The sequence below is a fragment of the Salmo trutta genome, chromosome 13 (assembly GCF_901001165.1).
Source record: "Salmo trutta chromosome 13, fSalTru1.1, whole genome shotgun sequence".
In the NCBI taxonomy this organism is placed as follows: Eukaryota; Metazoa; Chordata; class Actinopteri; order Salmoniformes; family Salmonidae; genus Salmo; species Salmo trutta.
Window position 1 is genome coordinate 9,672,087 of NC_042969.1, and position 20,534 is coordinate 9,692,620.

The 20,534-nt window shown below is 43.2% G+C and overlaps 1 protein-coding gene across 2 annotated transcripts in view; it reads left to right on the forward strand.

The window, feature by feature from the left end:
- Nucleotides 1-20,534, forward strand: part of afg2a (AFG2 AAA ATPase homolog A) — a 124,022-nt gene that overhangs the window by 27,624 nt on the left and 75,864 nt on the right. For both annotated transcript variants that reach the window (XM_029770838.1, XM_029770839.1), the window contains exon 15: nucleotides 2,826-2,952. In XM_029770838.1, coding sequence (XP_029626698.1) covers nucleotides 2,826-2,952 — 127 coding nt within the window. The remainder of the gene's footprint in view (nucleotides 1-2,825; nucleotides 2,953-20,534) is intronic.

A 20,534-nucleotide genomic window follows, 5' to 3' on the forward strand; every position in this document is an offset into this window, starting at 1 on the left:
TACACACTGACCAACAGAAGAGCCAGTCTGTCCGGAGGCGCTTCAATGGGATGGCACTGGGAACATCTGTGGCTTCAGGAAGAAGAAAAAACGGACAGAGAGAGGACACAGGCCGCGGCAGACAAGCGCTTCATTGTGCACACCACAGCAGATGGGGGAAGCTAAATATGAGGCGTACTTCCCGGTAAACCCCCACTGAAAGTCATTGGTTTCGGACCAGACAAAAGACCACTCCAGATATGGTTCAAACATGGCCTTCTCAAGCCTAATTGGACAGAGCCTGGGATGGGTCACAGTGTCTCTTCTTTCCAAAACCATTTTGCCATTTAGTGCATGTAAGGTGACATTTTGTGTCTGCTGAAGTACTTGCAATACTTGAAGTGGGATTTAGCTCCAAACTTCTCTTATGATGTCCATGAGATCACAAAACTAAACAGTGTGCATAACTCATACATGCGATTCAACTGCGACCTGCAGTGTCATATGGCCCAAGGGTACAGGCTACAGTTGAAGTCGGAAGTTTACATACACCTGAGCCAAATACATTTAAACTCAGTTTTCACAATTCCTGACATTTAATCCTGGTAGAAAGTCCCTGTCTTAGGTCAGTTAGGATCACCACTTTATTTTAAGAATGTGAAATGTCAGAATAATAGTAGAGAGAATGATTTATTTCAGCTTTAATTTCTTTCATCACATTCCCAGTGGGTCAGACGTTTATATACACTCAATTAGTATTTGGTAGCATTGCCTTTAAATTGTTTAACTTGGGTCAAACATTTTGGGTAGCCTTCACCCACAATAAGTTGGGTGAAGTTTGGCCCATTCCTCCTGACAGAGCTGGTGTAACTGAGTCAGGTTTGTAGGCCTCCTTGCTCGCACACGCTTTTTCAGTTCTGCCAACAAATTTTCTATAGGATTGAGGTCAGGGCTTTGTGATGGCAACTCCAATATCTTGACTTCGTTGTCCTTAAGCCATTTTGCCACAACTTTGGAAGTATGCTTGGGGTCATTGTCCATTTGGAAGACCCATTTGCGACCAAGCTTTAACTTCCTGACTGATATCTTGAGATGTTGCTTCAATATATCCACATAATTGTTCTTCCTCATGATGCCATCTATTTTGTGAAGTTTACCAGTCCCTCCTGCAGAAAAGCACCCCCACAACATGATGCTGCCACCCCCGTGCTTCACAGTTGGGATGGTGTTCTTCGGCTTGCAAGCCTCCCCCTTTTTCCTCCAAACATAACGATGGTCATTATGGCCATACAGTTCTATATTTGTTTCATCAGACGAGAGGACATTTCTCCAAAAAGTACAACCTTTGTTCCCATGTGCAGTTGCCAACCGTATTCTGGCTTTTTTATGGCGGTTTTGGCACTGGCTTCTTCCTTGCTGAGGGGCCTTTCAGGTTATGTCGATGTAGGACTCGTTTTACTATGGATATAGATTATTTTGTACCTGTTTCCTCCAGCATCTTCACATGGTCCTTTGCTGTTGTTCTGGGATTAATTTGCACTTTTCGCACCAAAGTACGTTCATCTCTAGGAGACAGAACGCGTCTCTTTCCTGAGCGGTATGACGGCTGCGTGGTCCCATGGTGTTTATACTTGCGTACTATTGTTTGTACAGATGAACATGGTACCTTCAGGCATTTGGAAATTGCTCCTAAGGATGAACCAGACTTGTAGAGGTCTACAATTTTTTTTCTGATGTCTTGGCTGATTTATTTTGATTTTCCCATGATGTCAAGCCGAGAGTTTGAAGGTAGGCCTTGAAATACATCCACAGGTGCACTTCCAACTGACTCAAATTATGTCAATTAGCCTATCAGAAGCTTCTATTGCCATGACATCATTTTCTGGAATTTCCCATGCTGTTTAAAGGCACAGTCAACTTAGTGTATGTAAACTTCTAACTTACTGGAATTGTGATACAGTGAATTATAAGTGAAATAATCTGTCTGTAAACCATTGTTGAAAAATATCTGTGTCATGCACAAAGTAGATGTCCTAACCGACTTTCAAAAACTATAGTTTGTTAACAAGAAATTTGTGGAGTGGTTGAAAAACTAGTTTTAATGACTCCAACCTAAGTGTATTTAAACTTCCGACTTCAACTGTATGTATCAGCTGGGGGGTCAACTTAAGTCAACTCAGGAATGGATTGGATATGGTATTCGACCTGATAAAATGCCCCCCATCCCATGCCCCATTTTCTAATTTAACTGCATGCCCGAATTGACCGGATTTTATGCAATTCTTTGACCCCTGCTTTTCAAAATTGCTTGATGCAGGGGCGTCTGTCGGAATGAGTTTTCTGATACTGAGACAGAGAAAAGAAGAGAGAGGAGACAGGCGCATAAAGAGAAAGGGGAGAGAGGAAAAAGAAGGGAGGCATTGGGTCCATAGAGAATGAAAGAGAAAGGAACAGGCCTTGGATGAAAGGTGGAAGCAGCATGGCAGATTTCTCTCTTAGTCGCAAGGCCTTTTTTCTCTTCCTCCCAGGGTCATAACACAGTGACAGGTCTCTTTTGTGTTCCTCTGAGGCCTTGTCTGTGGTAATGACGTGTGGCACTTCCGCTGGCCCTGTGAACAGAGACAGAGAGAGAGTGTGTGCGTGTGTGTCTGACAGAGGTAGGGAGCAGAAACGGGAGGGAAAGACACTACACTGTGCTATGGAAAATAAACACCTTACTATTTCTCAGTGCAGGGATTGGGACATGACAACTTGAACAGACACATTTTTGGTTAAAGTTCTTTTCATATCTCCTCTCTCTCCTCCCCCTATCACCCCCCTCCTCTCTCTCCTCTTCGCTCTCTCAGCTCCTCGGGGTCTGGTGGCGTAGGGGACCGGGTCCTGGCCCAGCTCCTGACAGAGATGGACGGCATCGAGCAACTCAGGGACGTCACCGTGCTGGCCGCCACCAACCGGCCCGACATGATAGATAAGGTAGATCCAGCAGAGTTCCTGCTCCCTCTCCCTCCCTCTCTCTCTCTCGCACTCTTTCTTTCTGCTTCCCATCCTTCTTATCCTCCATCTATCTCTTAATGAAACTTCATGAGTGCTGATCAAAGACAGAGCCTGGGCCCTGTCAAAACACACGCAGGAAAAAAGGGCCTGGCGATACACAGGCACTATGGGCTTTTACAGCTCACTCTTCCTCATTCTCGCTCTCTGTAGCCGTCCCTCATCTCCCTCTTTTCCGTCTTCCTCTCTCCTCCATTTATGTATGCACTTGCTCTATGAACATACTCTGCTTTCTGAAATGTAATCGTCTCTCTGCTCTTATCAGAAAGTAGAGTGATTAGGAGGGGGAAAACTTCAAACTGAAGATATCCTTTAGTCCAGTGCCTAGGGGGAACTTCCTCCTGCTCCCTCTTTGCCAGGTGGCTGTTGAGGCCCCATGGTGGGATAAACCCTCACAGTGCTTCCTTATGGACAGCTGAACAGCTGGAAGTCTCCTCCAGGGCCACTGGTGGAGAATTGACACATCCCTGGCCTGCCTAGCAACTGAAGACCATTTCCTTCCTTCCTCCCCTGCTACTGCCTGGCCTGCCACTCCAAGCTCTGTTAGCAGTTGGGGTTCGTGCCCCTGGAAGGGGTGCATGAGAAACCCCAGGCATCCTCAGCAGCCCCACCAAGCCAGCCCTGCTGCTGTCAGGAAGCAGGGGTCCCAGACAGCTGAGAAATCAGATTAGCCTGCCCCCCTACCAAGGGGGTAGTAGGGGGTGCTATTTGAATGCGAAACACATTAGGCGTGATGGGAAACGCAAGCCGCCAAATGGAGTGGTACTTTCTATGGTCCCCCTTCCCTTGGTCTGGCACCCTACTTACACACCACCACCACCCCCAAACTGTCAACACACAGGAGTAGGCGGCCATTTCCATGAGAATGGCAGGATATGACGAGACAAATGAAGATTAATGGGATGTTTGGGTGTCAATGAGGCACATTGTCGGCAGATTGATGGAGCACAGGGACTTCTTAGTTTGATGGACCGAGTGGGGGGGAGAGAGAAGGACATGGAAAGACAGGGAGTATGCATGTACTTATGGGACATAATGTAGTTTGGGTGGGTCTGCTTTTGTCTCTCAGCCACTAACAGAGTCAAGTGTTTACTTCCTACTTATCTACCTCCTTAAGCCAGGTTTTAGAACTGGCTCCACTGTGGAAAGGGAGCAAAACATTTGACCAATAAAATGCATGTTGTCTTTCTCTCACAAATAATTCCAACAAATACAGCTTAGACTGTTTACACAACCTGTTTTGTATTAAATAACTATTACTTTCATACGGAAAATAATGATACAAAATTCCCACAGTTCAACAGGCCTTTGTATTGCACCAATCGCCCCATCCCGCCTTTGACCCATTTTGAGTCTCCTGTGACGATTGATGAGTGGCACTATTATATTTACCCAGCCTGCTTTGGAGAAGAGCCCCCTAGCCTTGTGTCACTCTGTTTCTGTAGCAGCTGTCCATCTAAAACAGCCCCGCCGACCCACCCCTTCACACACACGTGCACACTTTTTCCTCCAGGAAGGATAATGTTGGTTTGTTGTTCTACTGAATAGCCTATTTATTTAACATAATATGTGTGGAGCTCCCACCCTTCTATCAGGAGGTGGGAATGCTACAGTATATGTGATTACTGCCAGACGGACTTTGTTTTTAACCAGAAGTTACCAACTGGGCTCTTATCAGGTCTGTGGATAACAGATGTGTTGTGTTTCATGCTTCTTTTAATAATCCCCTCCCTCCACTCAACACCAGGCTTGTGTAGTTTATTTTGTGAACAGGAGATGGCGCCACATCAGGTACTGTTCCGCCATAAACAATTACGTCGAGGTATTAGTCCTGTGGACTTTTGTTTTACATCTTTTATTCTAAACATGTTAATGTTTTGCTGGTTCCATTGGCTATTAGGTTGTTCTACACAGTGACGTTTAGCATTCTACGATGGCAAGAGTGAAGGCTAAGGCCTGTGAGTGCAATAATAAAGGCACACATGCAGGAGATTACAAAGTTATTCTAGAGGTTGGAACCCCAACACATACTGCCCTCGGACAACATTTAGTTATCTCTGAACACTGTACTTTTACACAGTCCACATGTCACCATTGGTAATTGGTATGCCTCCCTTGTGTATCTTGAAAGAGTCCTTATCAGCATTTTAACCTGCGGCCTAATACTTGCAGCTTCCCAAAGAGCAGTGTTTAAACCTCCAAAATGGACCAAACTACCTCCCCCCCGGTCATTTAAAATTTGCCACACAAGATTGCAAAGTTACGGAATCTGACCCCCCTCACCTTTTCTTCTCAGAACTTTGTTAATAACCGTAGGGTGGAAAAAAGGTTTAGAACTAATTGCATACCTCCTAGTGTCTTTAAGGGGGGAACGAAATAAAAGCAATTTGAAAACTCCACCACCACATCTCAACATTAGTCATGCCTTGTGTTTGTTAATGTTTTAGAGGAGCTGGACTTGAGCTGTTGATTTATATGCAAACAGACACACGACTGCAGAATATGAGATCACTGAACATCTGTCAGTATTTTTCAAGCCAATGCTCAACGCTGGACATTTCTAATCGTAATCAGAGCCTAATTGCCCTAGTCTGTAATTTGTGGGCCAGTTTTGTAAATATCTGAATACTAGCCTTTTATTTATAGCTTCAGATTCCCAAGCCTATAAAAAGCCCTTGGCCATAAATGTTCCTTGACCTTTTTTATAAAGTTTCTTGTAGTCTTTGGTGTATCTGTGAAAAGGAAACCTACCACACCGCCAATCACCATTCAACCAGATGGCATTCCCAGACATCCCATCATAGACTTTGCTTTTAAGTGCCATTGTTTTAGGCGACAGCAAAGCATTTAGTCTTTGAAACAAGAACAGTCTGTTGTGAAAATGTGTCTTCGACTCGTCATTGACCTTTGACCAGACGTAAACATTCTCACGTTTTATAAATATGTCTCCTTTGGTTCTTCGCCCCAACATGGGGAACTATCAACTATATCCACCTAGCAGACACTGGTCATGGGCGACTCTCACAGTTTGAATTATGCACTCCTGTGTTGCCACTCATCCAACGGAAGCTTACCTGGGCCCAACCTTGACCTGGCAAGAAATTACTATTAGCTAAAAGAGCGCGGTAATAAGCCCTCCAATCAAAACAGGCCATATTTTATTGTGTTTTGGTTATCTTCTCCGAGCTTTACCTATTTTCTCTCCGTTTATCTTGTTCTATCCCTCGTTCTCTGCCTCACTGCCTCTCTCTCACTCTCTCTCTGTCTCTCGCTCAAGGTGAGCCAACCATGATGGAATTTCTATTTGTGCTGTCTTAAAGGATTAGAGTTCATTCACTGTTTTCCTGACTGTACACTTCTCAATAGGGTGGTGCTGCACAGCACAGGATGTCTCTCTGAAAGCTTGGCTGTCAAAGTTATTTCAAGGTATTAGTATCTCTGTTTACTGGTAAATGATACAGCATTTTACCCCAGTTCTCACTCTTTCACCCGTCGAAATCAGTTACGTGAGAAGACACCAGCTACAGATGTAGCTCAGTGGCAAACGAAAACAAATGGGAGATTTTGCGTGCGTGTGTGTGTGCCCAGGCAACGGGATACCAGCAGGGGAGGGATGAGCTCTGGGAGGAGATGGGTGGGGGTGGGGGGGGGGGTTATGATCCCCAGGCAAGTATCAAACTTCAAGGGCTGTATTAGTGTCAGATTACACAGTGTACGTCTTAGAATACCATCAAGCAAATCAACAGAACTCGAGCAAATCAGCGTATTTCCACTGTAATAGAACTGACATCAGTCAAGCCCCCCCCCCCCCCCCCCCAGGATACCAAAAACTCTGATCACGCCATGCACCAAATTACACTGGTTTAAATGTATAATCATGAGGACAGTTTAATGTGATTCATCACATTTTTGCTCCTTTTCATGCGGTGGCAGTGTATTAAACATAGTCCTGGACGTTGCATGCTTCTTTTCAACTTGAAAGGCGGTTGATAATGTGCTCTCCACATTGGGAGTAGCAGCGCATGCATAGATAATACAAAATACTAAATGACAATGAACTAATACGCACATTCCACTTCCACCGGCTGTTCCTCTGTTTTGGTGAGCGAGCGAGCGAGAGAGAGGAAGGGTGAGGGAGACATCTCCAGCGTGTGTCGTCTTGCCTCTTGGCGAGCAGAGACCACCAGGGCCTTGGAATGCTTTCAGTTCAGGAAATCTCGTTCATTCTCATAAATGCTGTGCCTAAACCCCTCCACAATCCCACTGTAGAGCTTCTCTTCTCTTCCCCGCTCTCTCATTGGAGCTTTGTCGAGTCTAACGGGAAATGTATAAGTCAATGTACGCATTGAGGTGTAGGTGTTTAGGTTTAAAGTACATATACCATGGTACATGTTGAGGTGATGGTCTACTTCTTTTGGTGTGAAGTCTTGAGGTGAGTGGAGAGCACGGTCGGTTGTTGTAGCATTTAGTGCTAAGACTGTGGTAACATTGAGCGAACCGCTCCTTCTCTTGCATTTGGTGTATTTGTGCATAGAAGAGAAAGCGGCTTGTTGTCCCATTTTAATTCACTTCAGCTTAAGCCTCAGTAGTGCAGTGGAGGTTTGGGCTTGATATTTTCAAGAGGGCAGGGACCTTATTCGACTGCACATTTGAGAGGTGCAAAGACAAAAACACCTAAACGATCCCACTCTTCCCTACTTCCCAGTCCTCCCCACACTAACAGCCAGGGAGCTGGGAGCTGCATGAATCATCAGTCCTCACCTCCATACAGACATACATCCAGGTCCACAGCAGCCCAACAGGGGACCTGGGAGGGGCTACCTCCTAATAATACCCCCTTTGTGTTTCTCCAAAAGCCCCCCAGAATAGATCACCCTGGCCGGGGGATCCCGACACCACATTAAGAGGCGCTTACAGGTGGATTAGGTGTAAGTTTGGGGGATTTAAATGGGAGCGGGGTATAGTAACATGCGACTGAGAGTATTGCTGTCCATTCATAAACGGGACAGGTTTTCTTTTTATTCAACAAGGGCTAGTGCTGTTTGGGCAGCTAACAAATGAGCTATTATCTGAGCGACGATTTGGAGGCGCTGCACGGAGAGATGGTAACGGTATCCCAAAGTATATCCTCAATCAGCCCAGTCATCTTCATCAAGATTTAAGTTACCCATTGTAAGTGAAATTAAATCAAACCAAGCCCCTTCTGCGAGGCCCATTTGGCTGTCAGAGCGGGAGTGATGTTTCCATGTTCTGGAGCTGTATATAACTTACTGCTGGTTAACTACACTCTCCTTCATATGTATTTGGACAGTCACCTTTTATTAGAGATTATTTTAATCTGTTTTACCATTTAGAAATGAAAACACTTTGTGTCTAGTCCCCCCATTTGAAGACGTCATAAGTATTTGCACAAATTCACTTAGTGTATTAAAGTAGTCAAACGTTTTGTATTTGGTCCCATGTCCCCGAATCAAGCGTGTAACTCTACAAACTTGTTGGATGCGTTTGCGGTTTGTTTCGGTTGCGTTAGGGATTATGTTTTGCCCAATAGGAACCGAATACTGAATAATGGGTTTTATTGTAAGTAGAAGTTGTTTCTGAACACTTTTTTTACATTCATGTGGATGCTACCATGATTATGGAGAAGCATACAGAGGCACAAAGATACTCCTCAAAAAATGCTAACCTGCCCTGTTATTGGTAATGGTGAGTGGTTAACGTGTTTTGTTGTAGCCTCTGAATGGCATCTCACTCATGATTATTCATGATTCTTCTTAATCATGGCGTTATCAGGATTCATTTAGAAACATCTTATCTTTTCACTTAGAAAGAAAATTACTTCAGTCATCATTCACCATTCAGTTAATATTGGGCAAAACATATCCCAAACAAACTGCAAAATATAGCCTTTTGGGGTCCTAAGTGAGATTTGGTTGGGGGGAGGGTAGTAAACATAAAGAAAAGCCCTTGAATGAGTAGGTGTGTTCAAACTTTTGACTGGTACTGTACATTAGGGCTGACCCCATTTAGTCAACTGGTCAATTGTTTGGTCAATAGGCTGTTGATCAACCGAGATTTTTTGTTGTTGAGCAGTGGCAAATATATAGCACACGAGACACCTGTCGATTCCATGCCTGTCTGAGTGGACTAATCCATTGTGCAGGCCACGGAGATGGCTCAACAGTAGTACATTTTAGCCTTTGTCTGATTGTCTTAACCCACCGTCAAAGTAATTTGTTCTTCGTCTCAAACAGCAAGGTAACAAAGTCTGTTTTTACTTCCATTGAGAATGTCAATAGTTCCTCAATGTAGCCTATTTGAAAAAATATTTCCAGCTCTCTCCCATTCGATAAAAAAATGTCATGCTCTGATCTGGTGGAAACGTAATAAAATAGAGCTACCTGATTTACTTCTTATCCATTGTGCAAATAGCCTATAGCTGTTGCTGTCTGTCTGGAGCTCGCTGGTGTGAAACTCTTGAGGGCCCAGAATATTTTATACAATGTTGCAAGTTTGCTAACACTAGCTTTGGGCCAGACCAAGTTAATAGTTGATACAATGTTTCAAGTTCCTTGCAGACAGGCAATGTGTAGCCAATGTGATTTATAAGATATTTATTTTCATCACAATATTTTAACTGCGGACTGCAATGTTTTTATTTTTGGATTTATGTAGGCTATTTTTACATATTGTCAATGGCAATATAAGTTACTTTTAAATTTGTATCATGTTAATTTAGATTTACCACATGACATTGGTTTTGAGACATGAATATTTTATTATAAATTAAATTAAACTGTTCCACGAAAATATGAAAGTCATAACTGCCACGCAGATCGGTAGAAATGGTACGATAACTTGTTACTTAAAATGGAAACGATTGTCAACCGCTGGTGTAGCCTATTACCGGCAACTTCAGGAGCATAATGGCAGAATCTGCGAAGGCCAGCAGCAGCGGGCAGTGGGAGGAGGTTTTTTTCTTCTGGTTAGGCTATATTGATCTTTTGCTCCCTCTTTAGTAATTTGTGTGTGTTCATTTTTAATTGCAGTGCTTAAAGCATCAGACAAGCTCAGTAGCCTACATATAGTTGATTTTATTCAAACAAAGTGTGTGTCTATGTATGGAAAAATACACATTTTTATATTCCGACCAATCGACTCTCGGTCTGTTCTTTTTACATCGCGGACAGCCCTAAACTACATAAATATCTGTTGGGGGTCCATTAGCTGCTACCTGGACTTTAACTTGATAAATGGTCCTGTGAAATGTGCCTGGGTCATAAGTATAAGACTGTGTGTGTGTGTTCACTCTCATATGTGTACAGTATGTGTGTTCTTTTCACAACGCTATTTCACTCTTTCATGTCTCTGTGTAAACATTGGTTTGTCACTTTTCTCACTAGTTGCATGAGCACCAATTGGTATAGTTTGGACCCAACTTCTTATTTGTCAAATAGTTTTCATCTAATCTGTTAGTTTTACCTAGCTGTCACAAACAGTCCGTGTCAGACTTCAGGTTGAGATGGCTTATAGTTTGATATGCTCCTTGGAGTTGGTAGTGAAATCTGAATATGTTTTTTTCACACATCTTCATACAAATTGTGTATACGCGTGTTCATGTTGACGGGTTGTGGGTGGAGTTTTTTCCACAACACATGTCAACTCCGAGTTAAAGTAATTTACGGTTGGCAGGAAACACCAGAAGTTGTCTCATGCACCAAACCCCCGACTTGGACAGTGCCCCTAAAAATATTTTCATGTATTTACCACCTCTAAAGGACATAGTGTCCCATCCTAAATCCTGTTGCCTGAGAAATGAAGCATTTCAGATGTTCACCAGTCCACTGTCCTCCGGGCCAGACCCAGAACTAATCTCTTTCATCTCCGGTTGCTGGGGGGGAGAAAGTGGAGAGCGCACTTCCCTCCTCCAGGATCTCTTCTGTTAAAGACATCACCTCGGGGGGATGCAGCTGAGCCCTCCTCCCTCTATCCCTCCATTTCCCTCCCTCCCTTGCTCCCTCCCTCCCTTGCTCCCTCCCTCCCTGGGCCTCTGAGCTGGCCTGCCTTCCCTTTGGCTTTCCCCTTTTCCTTCCTTCCTCAATTCCTCCACTAATAGCTCCCTTGTTCCTGAGGAGTCAGTGCTGCCAGTTAAGCAGTCATTCATGGAAGATTCATTAGTGGCTGGGTAATTGTGAACAGACCGAGAAGAGAGGCGGGCTCACGTTCGCGTTCATGCTCCAGGGCAAAGTGGTCGCAGACAGCGGGCACAAGGAGGAACACAGAGAGCCTCTATCTTTCCTCCCTCTCTCTTTCTTTCTCTTTTTTCTCTCTCCCTCCTCTCTTCCCTCATTTTCTTTTACATCCCTCTTATTTTCTGCTTCTTAATAATTCAGTCCTCTCTTTAATGGCGTTTTGTGTCATGTTTCATTGATGAATGTTGCATGGAATTGGCCTACCTTCAAACTCAGAGCCTCTTTGCTTGACATCATGGGAAAATCAAAGGAAATCAGCCAAGACCTCAGAAAAAATATTGTAGACCTCCACAAGTCTGGTTCATCCTTGGGAGCAATTTCCAAACGCCTGAAGGTACCACGTTCATCTGTACAAACAATAGTACGCAAGTATAAACACCATGGGACTACGCAGCCGTCATACCGCTCAGGAAGGAGACGCGTTCTGTCTCCTAGAGATGAACGTACTTTGGTGCCGAAAAGTGCAAATCAATCCCAGAACAACAGCAAAGGACCCTGTGAAGATGCTGGAGGAAACAGGTACAAAAGTACCTATATCCACAGTAAAATGAGTCCTATATCGACATAACCTGAAAGGCTGCTCAGCAAGGAAGCCACTGCTCCAAAACCACCATAAAATAGCCAGACTACGGTTTCAAACTTTTTGGAGAAATGTCCTCTTGTCTGATGAAACAAAAATATAACTATTTGGCCATAATGACCATTGCTATGTTTGGAGGAAAAAGGGGGAGGCATGCAAGCCAAAGAACACCATCCCTTCCGTGAAGCACGGGGGTGGTAGCATCATGTTGTGGGGGTGTTTTGCTGCAGGAGGGACTGGTGCACTTCACAAAATAGATGGCATCATGAGGAAGAACAATCATGTGGACATATTGAAGCAACATCTCAAGACATCAGTCAGGAAGTTAAAGCTTGGTCGCAAATGGGTCTTCCAAATGGACAATGACCCCAAGCATACTTCCAAAGTTGTGGCAAAATGGCTTAAGGACAACAAAGTCAAGGTATTGGAGTTGCCATCACAAAGCCCTGACCTCAATCCTATAGAAGATTTGTGGGCAGAGCTAAAATATCGTGTGCGAGCAAGGAGGCCTACAAACCTGACTCAGTTACACCAGCTCTGTTAGGAGGAATTTACTGTGGGAAGCTTGTGGGAAGGCTACCCAAAATGTTTGACCCAAGTTAAACAATTTAAAGGCAATGCTACCAAATACTAATTGAGTGTATGTAAACGTCTGACCCACTGAGAATGTGATGAATGAATTTAAAGCTGAAATAAATAATTCTCTACTATTATTCTGACATTTCACATTCTTAAAATAAAGTGGCTTTACTAGGATTAAATGTCAGGAATTGTGAAAACTGAGTTTAAATGTATTTGGCTAAGGTGTATGTAAACTTCCGACTTCAACTGTACATCCACAGGTACACCTCCAATTGACTCAAATGATGTCAATTAGCCTATCAGAAGCTTCTAAAGCCATGACATCATTTTCTAGAATTTTCCAAGCTGTTTAAATGCACAGTCAACTTAGTGTATGTAAACTTCTGACCCACTGGAATTGTGATACAGTGAATTATAAGTGAAATAATCTGTCTGTAAACAATTGTTGGAAAAATGACTTGTGTCAGGCACAAAGTAGTTGTCCTAACCGACTAGCCAAAACTATAGTTTGTTTACAAGACATTTGTGGAGTGGTTGAAAAACGAGTTTTAATGACTCTAACCTAAGTGTATGTAAACATCCGACTTCAAATGTATATCATTATATGCATGCTAAATGTGTCTGATTTCTGTTTGAAGCATCACCACAGTATTTGCTGCAGCTTTGCTTTGGTGCACACACAGTGTTTCCCCTAGGATAATTTTCTTAAAGGCCCTCTTCTTGGCCGCAGAGACTAAATTCATTCATCCGGTTGCCTAGTCACTTTACCCCTACCTACAGTACATTCGGAAAGTATTCAGACCCCTTGACTTTTTCCACACTTTGTTACGTTACAGCCTTATTCTAAAATTGATTAAATAAATTGTTTTCCTCATCAATCTACACACAATACCCCATGATGACGAAACGAAAACAGGTTTTTAGAATTTTTTACAAATGTATAAAAAAATAAATACCTTATTTACATAAGTATTCAGAACCTTTGCTATGAGACTCGAAATTGAGCTCAGGTACATCCTGTTTCCTTTGATCATCCTTGAGATCTTTCTACAACTAGATCGGAGTCCACCTGTGGTAAATTCAATTGATTGGACATAATTTGAAAAGGCACACACCTGTCTGTAAGGTCCCACAGTTGACAGTGCATGTCAGAGCAAAAACCAAGCCATGAGGTTGAAGGAATTGTCCGTAGAGCCCCGAGACAAGATTGTGTCGAGGCACAGATCTGGAGAAGGGTACCAGAAAATGTCTGCTGCATTGAAGGTCCCCAAGAACACAGTGCCCTCCATCATTCTTAAATGGAAGAAGTTTGGAACCACCAAGACTCTTCCTAGAGCTGGCAACCCGGCCAGACTGAGCAATCGGGGGAGAAGGGCCTTGGTCAGGGAGGTGACCAAGAACACGATGGTCACTTTGGCAGAGCTCCAGAGTTCCTCTGTGGAGATGTTTGTCCTTCTGGAAGGTTCTCCCATCTCTGCGGCACTCCACCAATCAGGCCTCTGTGGTAAAGTGGCCAGATGGAAGCCACTTCTCACTAAAAGGCACATGACAGAGTTTGCCAAAGGGGTCCTAAAGAACTCTCAGACCATGAGGAACAAGATTCTCTGGTTTGTTGAAACCAAGTTTAAACTCTTTGGCCTGAATGCCAAGCTTCACGTCTGGAGGAAACCTGGCACCATCCCTACGGTGAAGCGTGGGGATGTTTTTCAGCAGCAAGGACTGGGAGTCTAGTCAGGATTGAGGGAAAGATGAACAGTGCAAAGTACGGAAAGATCCTTAATGAATATCTGCTCCAGAGTGCTCAGGTCCTCAGACTGGGGGGAAGGTTCACCTTCCAACAGAACAACAATCCTAAGCACACAGCCAAGACAATGCAGGAGTGGCTTCGGGACAAGTTTCTGAATATCCTTGAGTGGCTCAGCGAGAGAGCCCGGACTTGAACCTGATCCAACATCTCTGGAGAGACCTGAAAATTGCTGAGCAGCGACGCTCCCCATCCAACCTGACAGAGCTTGAGAGGATATGCAGAGAAAAATGGGAGAAAATCCCCAAATGCAGGTGTGCCAAGCTTGTAGCATGATACTCAATAAGACGTAAGGCTGTAATCTCTGCCAATAGTGCTTCAATACATTTTCAAAATGTTGCTCCATCATTATGGGGTATTTTGTGTAGATTGTTGAGAAAAAACAATTGAATCCATTTTAGAATAAAGCTGTAAAGTAACAAATTGTGGGAAAAGTCAAGCGGTCGGAATACTTTCCGAATGCACTGTATATGTACATAGCTACCTCAATATATGCGCTATAAGTTCTTATCTGAAATGGTACACTGTTAAGACATAATATATCACTTTGTTTAATTAATCTTTCAAATGAATTCAAATAACTTGTATAATATGCTAAAAAAAAGAAAGAAATGTGAACAGTCATTGCTGTGTTTAATGCCAAGCAACAGATAGCACATGTAATGGTAGTCAGTTGAATTTGAAGGTTTGTGAAGTCATCTGATATCTTGTCTCTGCACAAATTTCTTGAAAGTTGCCCCGGCAACTGGAAAACGTGGTGTTGATTAGGAGTTGCAGTAAACAAGGTGGACAGGGGGATGTCCCAGGGGAGACGCGGGGGGAGAAGGGATGGTCACGGTCCAGTGTTACCCAGCAGCACTGGGCAACCAGACCTGTCTCTGACCTCAAAGGGTTTGCCTTTTTATGATGGAGTCACAAGCCAGGCTGCAGTCAACACAAACCCTCACTACAAAGGCATGCTAACTCGCTTCCTTGAGCTGCCTCTCTGTTTCTTTTTCTCTCTCTGTTTCTCTCTCCAACTCTGTCTCTCTCTCTCTCTCTCAAGCCGTCTTTTCCTTTTTCCTCCTCTCTCTGTGACAGTTTGACAGCACCTTGTCAAAATAGACACCATCTCTTCAAAGACTCAACGTGCCAAAATGGATTCTTATTTAAAAAAAACTCAACAGATCTACTAGCTTCACTTGCATCATTTCAACCCACAGAGATAGCTGCCACTTAATTTATTTATTCCACCTTTTATGCTCAGTGACACTTTCTCATTATCTATCTTTATCTCCCTCTTCCTCCGTCTCTGCTTTCCTCCTCCGTCTCTGTTTCTGTCTCTCACTGTTGGTTTCCCACAGTGTTTGGTCCAGAGAGCCTGCGTTGTTTAGAAACAAATTTGATTGGAGTTATCGACTGGCCATGTCCACAACCAATGGTTTATCTCCCCTTGTCAGCATCAATAAGACAGAGGGAGATGCGATCCAGGTCTGTTTTTATTTCTTCAGCGAGGGAACACACAACATTAATGGGAAAGAGCCGGAGAAGTGTACCATTTAGTTTGCTCACGTCCTGTGTCATGGAGAAACAACAGTGACAACAGAACAGCAACATGGGAGTGTTTACTTGCAGAGTTTCTGACGAGAAAAAAACCACTAAAAAGGTTAAAAACGCAGTTATAAGAATCTATAGTAAACTTTAGCTTTGTGGCATTCTGTGTTTTTACTCGTTTGATACGGTTGTTGTATGCAAAGAACATGGCTCGGTTGTAAGGTGGACTGTAAACATTTGTATTTGAATAATATACTTTCCAGCAGCCATTTTGCTTTGTGTTCCATATAGCTGTTGTAGTTAGCTTTTACACAAATTAAGCTCTACTTGTTTTTCCCTTGCAGCAATAGTGTCCAGTAAATGCACCCATCAGCTATGAATTACATTTTTTTTATCAGTTACAATTGCTGCAGCAGAAAAGTGCATTTTAAATCTGAGGTGCTGCAGCAGAACTGTTTTCCACCAGAGGACCTTGAGACTGCACAGTAAAAATAACTCTGACTGAGGTTGTGTTTGCTAACACAGATTGCTTGTGTTGCCCTTAAAACGTTCATTCCGGCCCTTGATTACGGTGTACGGTTTCTCCTAAGACCAACAAAGCCTACTAAATACAGCACAGCCAATTGGCCGGATCCTAAATTAGGGTGGGGGAAACTTAGAGAAACCAATTGGGAGGCGGAAGCCACTAATTAAAAGCTACATGGTCTACAGATTGCATCAATTTAATTTTCTCTAGCGATGGCGAGGGCCACAATTTCAGAGCTTGGTTTGTACACCAGTGCACATTCCAAGACTGCTGCTGCCTTTGTGTTTGGAAAGTCTCTAACAACATACCAGCACTACTATAAATGTATCTTCTCGTACAGAATCGAGAATTTGACAAATCTCAGAGAATATGCAGCGTTTTGAATCGACAAGAAACCATTCACCCAAATTCCTCAGCAAAAGTTGGTGGTAGTATTATCGTTCTGACTTGGATTTGTGTTGTGGACAGCTGCCAATACGTTGTGAGTGTTATGAATAGAAGATTGCATTATGCTCAAGTGGTTAGTTGGTTAACCAAAACGGTTGCTTCAGAGAACACACAGGGAATACTCAGCACCTGAGGAAAACCACAGGTTGCCGGGCCGACTCGAGGATCAGGGCCTTTTTTATGATCCAATTTCCTGATTGAGCTTGTTGCTCTATGTCTCGGTGGTTACCTAACCTCTTGGCAACAAACAAATAACCTTTTGCCTCAAGCTGTCATACAGTTAGACTTCCTCTCCCTTTAAAGTGGCTCACCAGCCAAAACAGGTTAGTGCAAGATGAATGTGATCGTCCAACAATGTGTGACTGACATTGGCAGTTTTTGTTTTGTCCTAATGCTAGTCGAAGCACCCCATGTAGATTCAAGGGGTCTGATTCCTGCAATCCCTGAGAGGTTGTCTTTATGTTGTGGATTAGTATGTTTTAATGTGTTAACACACTTTCAGTTAGTGCTTAGAAGGTTCTGGTTGGTTTTTAGTGTTTATTTGATCGTCTTGTTTGCATTCTTTCAAGTCAACACTCAAGAAATGAAATGAATTTTTTATCAAGAGTAGTTATGGGACACACACATGCGCGTGCACGAACACAAATGTTCACCTGGCCTTGGAGCCAGATGCACATAGCCTTGGGGTATTGTATGGCACACCAGTGTGTCCTCAGCCCTTGTCATTGCTTCCTGTCCACGAATGGCAGTACCCACACTGCAAGGAGGAAAAATTTAGTTTTTCCCCCTGCAAATGATGAAAAGAAAAAGAAGGAAATAACTTCGACCTTGTAACTTCCCTCTCATTTCAACTAATGTTTTTTCCAGACTGGGAGAGCTGAAGGCCGTCCATCCCACTCCTGTTGGATTTTTCCTGTACCTTACACATTGGGTTTCAGGATATGTACAAAACAGGATAGCACAGCACAACATATATCAACATTTTTGAAGAACCTGCAAGGGACTAGGCCGCTCCAATAATCCAGTGAATTTGTCCGTTTAGGGGAAAATTATATAAGAATTATATATTTTACGTATTCTCCGGTGACGGTATTCTGTATAAATGTCTGTGTGATCGCTTGTTGGGTTGTTTGTTGGTCTTTGTATGAGTCTGTGACTTAAATATAAGCAGATATACTAGGTAACTAACTAGTGAGTTTGCTGTTCATTGACTACAGCTCAGCATTCAACACAATAGTCCCCTCCAAGCTCATCACCAAGCTTGGGACTCACGGACTCAACACCTCCCTCTGTAACTGGATCCTTGACTTCCTGACAGGCCAACCCCAGGTGGTGAGGGTAGGCAACATTACCTCTGCCATGCTGACCCTCAACATGGGGGCCCCACAGGGGTGTGTGCTTAGTCCACTCTTGTACTTCCTGTGTGGCCACGCATGACATGACAGTGGTAGGCCAGATCACCGGTCGACGATGAGACAGCCTACAGGAAGGAGGTCAGTGACCTGGCAGTGTGGTTCCAGGACAACAACCTCTCTCTCAATGTCAGTAAGACCAAGGAGCTTAAACGTGCAAAACAGGAAATGCAGGAGCAAGCACGCCCCAATCTACATCGACGGGGCTATAGTGAAGAGGGTCGCGAGATTCTAGTTCCTCGTGTCCAAATGACTAAGGACTTACAATGGTCCACACACACACAAACAGTCATGAAGAAGGCGCAACAGCACCTCTTCCACCTCAGGAGGTTGAAAAGATTTGGCATGGGCCCTCAAATCCTCAAAAGGTTCTACAGCTGCACCATTTAGAGCATCTTGACTGGCTGTATCAATGCTTGGTATGGCAATTGCACCACCCTCGATCACATGGCGCTACAGAGGGTAGTGTGGACAGCCCAGTAATTCACTGGGGCCGAGCTCCCTGCCTCCAGGACCTCCAAATCAGGCAGTGTGAAAGGAAGGGCCGGAAATGTTTTGACTCCAGCCACCCAAGCCATAGACTGTTCTCTCTGCTTCCGCACGGCAAGCGGTACCTGAGCATCAAGTCTGACACCAACAGGCTTCTGAACAGCTTCTATCCCCAAGCCATAAGACTGCTAAATAGCTAACAAAATGGCTACACATCTGTTTTGACCTTTTCTATTTTATTTTTGCACTCTCTATGCACACTCACACTTTATTTTCTCACACACAAAAGAATGGGCAAAAATTACAAAATACAATTACAAAATACCATAAAGATCAATGTATCAAAAATGATCTACAAAATCATTTTTTGAAATGTATTTAATTAAAATTAATGTATTTTGAATTTTAAAATACAGAAATACATTTGCAAGTAGCAACCACATTCTCAGTAATGGTTACAGAAACGTTTTACTTGCTATAACCAGGTTTTCATCCAACCATTTAATGCCGATGAATGAACTGACGATTGAAAAAAAAATCACAACCGTCTGATTGGAACAGGATATGCCGTTACAATTTTATAAATGCCGACAGACAATTTCTTTGTTCGACATGGTGGGATCATGGTGTCTGTATGCGAGAAATGACGGTGGAAATGCCTTTATGCGCAAATATTGATATAATAACCATCATATTGAAGTAAACTTGGAATCACACGATGGTCCGTTCTGTGGTCCTCCGATTACCATGCAATTTATTAGGCTACAGATAAAATAAATTATGATGAACTTCACAGGGTGGTGAAAGTGCACATGATGAGCTTGATGCTCCTTTCCAATAAATATCTTATTGGACATGATGATTGACGCTTGGCTGCCGTTTAACCCCCCTAAAAATGTAACGCTCTTATCCATAATAATCTAATAATGCATGTAGTTTAACTGCACTTTATCTGCGAGTTGACGGCTAGAGCGCACGTGCCAAGACCAGAGTGGGCACAGATTGCTATATAACGCAACAGTGTTTGTGACAAAACCATCAGTAGAGTTGAAAATGCGATGGAAACCCATTTAACTTGTATTTTTGTATTTGACACATAGACAATTTGCCACAAAAGTTATTTTTATGTGCATAATGTCATCACACACAGTCTTTTATCCGCAATAAGTCAATTTGATGGAAACATATCTCTGGTGGGAAAATGCGCATATTGTTTTATGCAGATTTTAGAATATTCGCATGAAAATCTGTCACAAAATGGATGGAAACTAATCTGTGTTGTTTATCTACCTAAAGTGTTGGCACTGAGTGTAAGTCACTCTGGATAAGAGAGTCTGTTAAATGACCAAAATGTGAATGTTTATGTGAAAATGAACATACCAAAATGAACTGCAAAGCACACTGGGTATTATTATTGGCCTTGTTTTGGGGTCATGTCTAGATTGGATACAGTTTCTCCTAATTCTCCTAACCTGCTATGTTAATTATCCTATCCTGCTGCGTAAATTCTCCTGAACCTGCTACGACAAGTACATTTTGATAAAATCTGTAACTCTTCTACACAAAACCTTGTTTTGGGGCGGAGCTCATTAGACTAAGGCTCAGCATGCTTTGCCATTGTCAATTTTTACATTATAGTAGCGCCGACCGGTAGGGGTTGATTGAAGCTCAATATTAATTTCAAATCTAAGCCAATATAACACCAATGTCGATGAAAATTCGCAAATCAACTTCATTGGAGGTACACAACACACTCCCCGCCTCACGTCATGATCCGTCCAGCGTTTACCAATAACCACTATGCCGGATTTTTGACACGGTTATTAGCGTTAGGGTTGTCAGAGTTTTCTGTACCCAAACCTTATAGACATCAGATTAA